This window comes from Lygodium microphyllum, chromosome 25 (assembly GCF_053477565.2).
Source record: "Lygodium microphyllum isolate KBCC chromosome 25, Lygodium_microphyllum_v1.1.10, whole genome shotgun sequence".
Classification (NCBI taxonomy): Eukaryota; Viridiplantae; Streptophyta; class Polypodiopsida; order Schizaeales; family Lygodiaceae; genus Lygodium; species Lygodium microphyllum.
The window spans coordinates 55,011,974-55,021,205 of NC_141159.1; the positions used below are offsets into that span (position 1 = coordinate 55,011,974).

Below are 9,232 nucleotides of genomic sequence, written 5' to 3' on the forward strand. Positions count from 1 at the left end.
TCATAATTATTGATCCTCTATTTAGAAATCTTGATAGAAAACTCCAACATTTAGGAGCAACTAAAGGCTTTCCATTGGTGGAGTACAAGCAGTTTGTAGCATAGTTCTTTGCTAATAACAATTCTAACAGTGTATGAGCTAGATCACAATTAGTGACTTCATTTGTATGCACTCTGCTCCGACAACAGATAACTTTCTTAAGGCATTTTATAATGTAACAATTAAACTTTGGTCACAAGTTTGTAGATAGCGTACAGATTCGTTTTAGTTTCTTTTAGGTCTCTTCTAGGGTTTGGAACCAATCCTAGGTATACTACGAAATCGCGATAGGAAAAAGTGAAAAAAAACCTAGAAGATGCCAAATAATAGAAGACAAGTCTATATACCACCATATGCTACACTTCGTTCAAAGCAACACTATGTCGAGATGCCTAGCTTGCCTAGTGAAACAGACTATGGGTGTTTAAGCTTCTATTGTCGGAACCTAAAATTTGCCCTTCAACTAAGAAGAGTAAACTTAAGTATAGCCCTTCAAAAGAGAAAGGGCTGCCCTTCAAAACCAAGGCCTATGGACTCATCTTGCTACGGATGGAACATGTGTCAATGTTGGTGGAAGTCATTGACAATAGTATGCTATAAAGAGCTACCAAACACACAAATCAGTTTCTCTTTCAACTCCCTAGTTTGCAAGTGATAGAAATAAGTGCACCTTCACATTTAATGTTTATAGCTTCCTTGCCTTGCTAATTGTCGCATAATGTTATTGCTAGTGGGAAGGCGGGTAGGATGTGGCAATGATTGTAACTGCATGCATGCCAGCTCAGCTAGTTGTGCTGTAGTTTTTGGAAACAATATTATTTAATGGATGAAAGTCGTCACTGCAAGGGCATCCATCGAGGCAGCCCGCGAGAGAGAGAGAGAGAGAGAGAGAGATGGCGTGCAGAAGCGGCAGGTCCAGCAGCGCCTCCAGGAGCAGTTTGAGATGGTCGGTGCTGCTTGTAATAATTACTGCGACGGTTCTCTTAATCGCAACATTATCATCATCGGCCGATGCAGCTTGCAGCACATGCAGCAGTCGAGGTACTAATCTGCAGTCAAAAGGGAGGTGGCGGCCATGCGAAGGCTTTATGATGCGGCGCGAACAAAACGATTATATTCACGGCGGGTCATCGGCCGTCTCATGCGGCCGCGAGCTGCGTCAGCTGCTGCCGACCTACGATTTGTATAACCGTGCAGGCCCGCCCCAGCAGTGCTGTGAGAGAATGGAGAGAATCCCTGCAGACGACCGCTGCCGCGCCTTGCGAAAAGCGTACGGCGTGGGTGGTACGACAGAGCGCATGGCCTCCCACCTCCTCCAAGCATGCGATCTGCGCCCTCGCGATTGCAGGCGCAGCGCCACGTACATTTCATGCTAGCTGTATTTCCATTCACGGATGGTAATTATGATCACAAGGAACTTTCAACCGATCCCCATATAGGAAAAAAAGAGAATTCCCCATGGAATTCCCTAGTTGAAAATACATATAAGTGGGGAAAGTAAAAACTAGGGAAAATGGGACATTTCCTAGTGAGAATAAGCAGGGAATCACATAAGACATTTCCTATGTAGGAAATATTTCCTACATAGGAAATATTTCCTACATAGGAAAATACAAAATTTTCTATGTAGGGAATAATTCCTATATAGGAAATATTTCATATATAGGAAAAAACTTCTAGAGGTGATTCCCTAGGTACTCTCACTAGGAAATCTCTCATTTTTCCTATTTTTTACATTCCCTACTTACATGTACTTTCAACAGGGAATTCCATGGAAATTCTCTTTTTTCCTTATCACTTTATCTACTTTGCCCTTCCTCTTAGACATGCTAATATCAAACAAGAAATTGCACAATAAATTTTTAACTAGAAAATTATACAGAGAATGTCATCATTTCTAAGTAAGGATCAATAACATACATCTAATGATCAAAATAGATTAAACAAATTAAGACATCAACATCTACTTCTAGCAACCAAAAGAAAAATAAAAATAATTTTAAAGGAGCATAGAACTAAAAACTAATTAAGCAACATGTGTGTCTTGATTGTTTTATCCCATAAATCTCCAATATGTTGCAAAGTAATAAATGTTTGTCTACCCTCTTCTCTAAATTTCAACATGGGTGGCCGATAGATATCATCATATGATGGTATGCGTATCACTCCTATTGATACTCAAGTGATCAAATATCATTAGTTAGTATAACTCATTATCAACATAAGAAAGCTGGTAATACCTGATTCTTGGCTTGAAGAAGTGTTAAGGCAAGCAATCTCAATGTCTTCCTTTCTTGCATTGTCTCTTGTGTCATCTTTAGTAACTTGTTTACCTATATATACATAGAGTTAACCAAAGCTCATGATAATACAAGGTTATAAAAAATTTCAACAACACAAAAGAAAGTAATTAGATATTTTGTATCAATTTGGGTCACCAAATTTGTACAAGTTTTTGATCCTTAAAGTTGGTACCTGCATCTTGACTTGAAGAAACATTATTGCGAGTAACCTCCTGATCTCCCTTTCTTACATTACCTCTTTTCCCACCTTTTGTTGTTCTTTAATCTATATTTATATATATACACACAATTACTCAAAGTTTAAAAATATGAATAACTATGAACATTTTAAATTAGACAAAGAGACTAATTAAAGCTAGTTAATCTCAAAATGAATCACCTAAAGCAAGATGTAAAATATATACAAATTTTAATTTTCAAAGTTTAGTAGAAATAAAGACATATACCTGTATCATGATTTGAAGAGACATTAGGGCCAATGACCTCCTTAGCTTTCATTGTTCCATTATCTCTTGTACCATCATTTGTGATTTTGTTACCTTTATGTACACATAGTAAACCAAAGTTTAGAAACATAAGAGACATTTGTAAAACATCAAAACACGCATTTGTAAAACATCAAAACACGCATACCTTTTTTGCCCTGTTCTTTACACCATCTGATAGTAAATTGAGCAGGTGAAAACAAGGAATTCATTGTTCATACTTTTATGGGCTCACCAACTTCTCCTTCTGGTTTGAAGCATCTTACAGACTTCCTGTTGAACAGTGCGCGAGGGAGATGAGGAACAGAGGAAGAGAGAAGAGAAGAGAGACACGAGACACCGGAAGTGGAACCCCAGAAGTGCATCAAGTGAGCACACATTAGCTGCAACATCAGCTCCTTAGCTAGAATAGATAAAACATCAAGTAGAATAAACATAATCTTGAACAGATGAATCAACTAAAAATAGACAAACAACAACTGGAAACAATGAAACATCAACTAGAACAACTCAACAGCTGGAATAATAATGAAACATCAGCTGGAACATTTCAACAGCTGAAATAAGAATGAAATAAAATATCATCCCATCAGCTCGAAACATTTCTTATAAACAAAGCGTGGAATAATTTCAACGCATTAGCTGTAATATAGATGAAATGATATGAAACGTAGCATGAAGAGCCAAAAATCAGCTGGAAGAAAGAAACATTTAGAATAATCAAATGATGAACAAAATACCGACAATCATCAGCAAGAGCTCATCAGTTTTCTTACTGCTGCTCAGAGCCCAAGCAAACATCTCAGCAATCTGCTTCTGGGGCTCTAGGAACATCTTTGTACGCCTGGCCTCCAGATCATCACGAAATCGCTCAGACTCTCTCTGCATCTGCAGTTTCATCTCTTCTAATTTGCGAAAGCGCTCCCCCAAAGTGCGGATCACGGAGACCAATCTGAGAAAGCGCTCTCCCAAAGTGCTGTCAACTGGGGGCTATTGATGCCGCAAGCTGGACTTTGAAGAAGTCCTATGGTTGAGGAATCTGTCCATCTTGAAAGCCTTCGCGGCCTCATAGTCTATACTGCGGCTGCGCTTCTTGTGGAGAGATGTGTAAGAAGTATCATGGTCATCCAGAGACCGGTTGCGATACCAGCATTATCACTTATGGGACCATATGCATCTATGGCTAGACAGGTGGCAATAGTAGAAAGCATTCCAAGAGCTGCAACTGTGATCCCGTACATGGCTGCTAGGGTATGGCTGACATAGATGGCAACAGCAATAGCAAATATTGGAACAATTACAGACTTGTAGCCAAGTGCCAAACCAAAGATGACATTGGTAGTAGCTCCTGTCCTGCAAGAATCAACAACATCCTGGACTGGTCTATATGTATTGCTGGTGAAATACTCTGTAATGTAGCCAATTACCAACCCTGCCCAAAGCCCTACTCCAACGCAGAAAAATAGTTTTTAGTTTTGAACCATCTTTGCACCACTGTTAGGATCATATATGTAAAACGTGGATGGTAGTGCCAGCCAACAAACAAAAGCTGCACCGAATGTCATTAAGATGGTGGATATCAGCAACTGTCTCTTCAGTGTAGATTCAATATCCCTTAGATTTGAGATCTCGAACACATCAGTTGCGAACAAGGTTGTGATGAGGCACACCACAATGCCCATAGAGCTAATGAGTAGAGGGAAGCACATAGCAGTGAAGTCATGATTTGTGCCAAATGATGACATGGAAGCCACAATAAGAGCTACGCAAGAAGCTTCAACAAAGGAGCCAAACAAATCTAAACCCATTCCAGCAATATCTCCCACATTATCACCCACATTGTCAACAATGATCGCTGGATTTCGCGGATCGTCCTCTGAGATATTCCTTTCTACTTTTCCAACAAGATCTGCTCCAACATCCGCAGTTTTGGTATAGATTCCACCTCCAACCCTTTCAAATAGAGCCACGGATGAGCATCCAAGCCCATAGCCAGTGATGGCCTCAAAAAGGCCCTCCCAATCATCCTTGTAATAAAGCTGGAACAGTTTTATAGTGATGTATAAAGCTATGAGGCCATTAGCAACAAGTAAGAAACCCATCACCGAACCTGATTGGAAGGCGATTTTGAATACTTTGCCTATCCCTTTTCTGGCTTCCAAAGTTGTGCGAGCATTCGCATATGTTGCCATCATCATGCCCAAAAATCCCGACACTATGGATGTCAAAGATCCCAATATAAATGCAACTGTAGTGAAAATCGCTGTAAAGAGAGCTGGGGCACATTCCTGCTTTGGATTGTATCTGCAAGGCTGGGGCTTAGTACTGAACCCCTTCACAGATCCCAGGAATAAGAAAATGACAGCAGCAAATATGCCCATGAAATAAACCAAATACTTGTACTCTGTCAGCAAAAACGATGTGGCTATGGCTTGCTGAATTTCAGCGCATTTCCTAATAGCTACTGCATCTGATTCCTCATCCAATCTATCCTCCTCGTCACAGTCTGATGATCCATTGACGATGTTGTGGCTGTGGGTGTCGTTGTCGAGGAAGGTGTAGCCATTGCTGGCAGGCCTGGACTTGTGCTCGAAGGCCAAGAGACCGGTTGCGATAGCGATCTGGTGGTGGTTGGTCAGAATCATCTGCATCTTCGTCTAAGCTCATGGTGGACTCATGATCTGGAAGCTCTCTTTCCTTGGGAACCCTAATGCTTTTGCTAGACTCAAACTCGGAGTAGGGTGGCAATGGGCTTGACAGATACTTGCGACGGAGCTTCTCCATCTTGTGGTGGCACTAGACGGAGGTCTGTCCAAGTGACGGGGATCTTCTTGACGAGGGAGGGGTCCTAGTGGGAAGGGTGGAGGGGGCAGGAACTTTAAACACTTTTCCATATAGTAAAAAAAGAGAGATTTTCTAGATACTTATCAAAGTATCTAGAAAAAGTCTCAGCTAGTAAAAGTGGAACACTTTACAAGTTAGTGATCTAGTAAAATATTTCTATATAGAAAATTTTTAAAATTCCTAGTTGATGATCTAGTAAAATATTCCTAGATAAGAAAACTAGTTGAAACCATAGATATAGTAAAATTTTCTTATACAATAAAACTAGTCGGAACCATTAATACAAGCCATTATCACACTAATATATCATGTTAAGAAAACTAATCACAATTTGTTCACAATGTTGTATTGTTAGCAATAGAATTGTGATTGAATCCACTAAAAAAGTTGTCTTGAACACTACATTCTCTCTGCTTCACCATGTTCTAGAGCACCTAAGATAGGTCTAGAGTTGTCATCCTCTTCCGATCTGCTCCACCGTTTAAAAAATTAAGTCTTGTTAGCTCTTCCTAAGCCTCCCTTCCTTTTTTTTGAAATGCAGATCCTTGCTGCTTCACCCACAATGTTGTCCCTAGATGCATTTTGTGTTTACAATTACCAATGATATCAAAAGGCTCAAACATGTACATAGCGAAAAAAGCTCAAAGCAACAAGAGAAGACCTACCATTTTTAGTAAACTTCCTTCCCTTGATCCTAAAAGCATTGCAATCTCCCAAAGCTCCACAACATAGATCTACTCTGCTGGTTGTATGCTTCAAACCCTGTAGTCCTATCCACAACAAGACAAATAATGAAATGATATTTAAATTATTTGCTCATGGAACCATATTGTATCATACTTACTAATGGGGATAAAAAGATGCATCAAAAGCAGGATAAGCTTCCTCCTTTCCCTATCATATCTTTTTTTAATGTTTTGTATAACAACCCTCAACCCATAACCCAGAAAGCTTTTTACTAAAAGAACAAGAAACCTCCATTCCACTTACCTTGGAGCCTTCAGATTTGCTGAGTTATCAACTTGAACATGTCTAGCAACAGAAGATACCAAATTGAAGTTATCCTGCAAATTATACAGATCATCATCACCAATCATGCCTCTTGATCCACCCATGTTGTTGAGCTGGAGCACATGCTCTTGACCAACCAGTGCTGCCTAGGCTTGATCCGCTAAGTAGCATGGATGTCCATGAAACTGCCTCTACATACAGACATGCAATTTTACAAAAATTGTTACACTGAACTTTCAAATCTCATGGGGGTTGCTGAAGTTTCAAATCAGAGCTCTTTTTTGTAAAAAAATTTGCATGCCTAGGTGTATTCCTTGCTGTAGTACACAAACCTGCTGCAGTACACAGATTCATTAATGTACACATGATCTTAGCTGCTGTTAATTCCAATACAGAACCAGATATCTAGACCTCTGATTCATCTGCTGCTATCGACAAGTGTTTTGGTTGATGTATACAAAGCCTTTTCTCATATAAATGCTCACAGACCTGCTGTAGTACACAGATTCATTGCTGTACACATGATCTTAGCTGCTGTTAATTCCACTTCTATATATTCATTCCACTTCTGTCCTCACCTTCACAGTCCAGCAATCTCCTTCCCCATTATCAAAGGCATCTACTACTCCAGTGTAATTCCAATTCTTTATTATATTGTATGGCCCATCATGAATCTGCACTTCAATAGTGTATCCACCATTGTTGATAAGAAATATGATATTGTTCTATCCGCATCTGATCATAGTTGACACATCCTGGGCTGTGACCTGGAAACTACCATCTCCAATGCATGCAATGACGCGCTTATCTGGGACTGCTTGTGCATAGCCCAGTACGGCACCAACAGACCAGCCTATAGAACCATATTAAACACAGGCAATCCTTCTTTTCTCCTTGAGCCACAGCAGCAATGGCTTCAATTAATTCCTCTTCTGTAGGTTGGGAGCCCAAATTTTCTGTCCTTTCTGCGGGTCCTATCAGTCTCGATACAAGCAGCAGCACTATTACATGCCCTTGCACCCAATGGAAGCATTTCTTTGATTAAATCATGCTTTTCTGTCAATGTAAGCTGATGACTGCCACCAGTTTCTTCAATTCTTTCCCCTCTGATTTCTGGCTGAATACACACACCGTCTCCTGCTCCAGATGAGGCATCACTTGTTGCCATGTCCAGGCCATATTTGTTATCTCCTATCGAAACATCTTTTACCTTTTCGATAACACATATTGTACTCTTTCTGAATATGTTTCTACTTTCTAGTCCACATTTATTCTCGATATGATCTAAACTAGACCCAGTTGCCCAGGTATCTATAAGTGGTACTATAACAGATCCGATCACCAGTGCACCTGACAACTCTTCTGCCACAGAATTGAAAATGTCTTTGTTAACTGCAGAAGAAGAACACTGTTCATCATCTAAATGCCGAACCTCCGCATCATTGACCTTGATGTTTTCAAGCACTTGGCCGACTGAATGAGATCTTTGAGATGATTTTCTTGTCCAAAAAGAATGGCTTCCTACACTAGAAGCAGGCCATTTGGAGCCTGAAGATTTCTCCTGATAAAGTACATGCTTACTACCAGTAGAAGAGCTGCCATGGTTTGTGGCTTGGCTTTATCTCCATACATCGCAACCCCAGCCATGTAGTCTTGGAACATAGAGCATCCGAACTCTGCATTCTTACTCGTTGACGTTCATCCTTCCCCTTGTGTCAGATGCACTGCGGTTTTTCTTCTGGTGTCTTTTTTCAGCATACCATGCCCCGTTCTCTCCTGCTTTTTCAAAAATAGCCAGCTAATTTCTCCTTCCCTCTGCATTCCGTAACACAAAAGCACGCTCCTTCAACTCAGTCAGTTTGATTGTTCGCAATGCGTGTGTTAGAAGCATAACCATTCTCCACTATTTGAATATGAAGCAGCTTGCCTCGCTGAAGAAACGCTACAGCAGAGCAAGCCTTCAAGGCTGAAAGGAATGTGGCCTCATCTGGCAGTAAACCATCATGTAGCATTTGTTGATATAGGTTGAAAGTCTCCTCACCACATCCATGCATAGCATATCCTTCCATCATGACATTCCAAGTCACCACACTTGATATGCAGCTAAATACCCTGCCTGCTTTCTCTAGGTTTTTTGATGTGGCATACATGTCAATAAGGCTGTTGCGAATCATTACACTAGATTCAAACCCACGTTCAACTATGTGACCATGAATTATCTGACCTTGTAGCAAGGATTCTGTGTTGGCTGTCAAAAGGCAGTTGTACGTGATTTCATCAGGTTCAACTCCTCCATGTTGCATCTCCTGCAAAAGTTCAACAGCCCTCTGGCCAAGACCATGCTCTGCACACCCTGCCCTGGAAAAGTGACTTAACAGTGCAGAGAGCTTTCAAAGTACTTATAAATGTGATCCTGTTTGGTTCCACATTTTCTTCTAGCATTGAAGTAGTACCACAACTTTATGGCCATTCTCCTGTTGAGCATGGCCAGCAATAAAGGCATTCCAAGCTACAATATCACGCTTCTGTAGCTTATGAAACAGAGATGCT

At 40.5% G+C, this 9,232-nt stretch overlaps 1 protein-coding gene across 4 annotated transcripts; it reads right to left on the reverse strand.

The window, feature by feature from the left end:
- Positions 1–1,893: 1,893 nt before the first annotated feature.
- Positions 1,894–6,649, reverse strand: LOC148014232 (uncharacterized). Of its 4 annotated transcripts, none has more exons than XM_087666897.1 (5): positions 6,337–6,649; positions 2,976–3,210; positions 2,789–2,881; positions 2,280–2,372; positions 1,894–2,207 (listed from the first exon to the last, which is right to left on the reverse strand). In XM_087666897.1, the coding sequence occupies exons 2-5, from the start codon at positions 3,037–3,039 to the stop codon at positions 2,062–2,064; spliced, it is 396 nt and encodes a 131-aa protein (XP_087523023.1). In that variant the 5' UTR covers positions 3,040–3,210; positions 6,337–6,649; the 3' UTR covers positions 1,894–2,061. The 4 variants fall into 4 exon arrangements, 2 of the variants coding, with proteins under 2 accessions (XP_087523023.1, XP_087523022.1); XR_015688677.1 differs by lacking the exon at positions 2,976–3,210 and adding an exon at positions 2,515–2,607 and having other exon boundaries at positions 1,902–2,207; positions 6,337–6,644; XR_015688676.1 differs by lacking the exon at positions 6,337–6,649 and adding an exon at positions 2,515–2,607 and having other exon boundaries at positions 1,903–2,207; positions 2,976–3,647.
- Between the last annotated feature and the right edge of the window lie 2,583 nt (positions 6,650–9,232).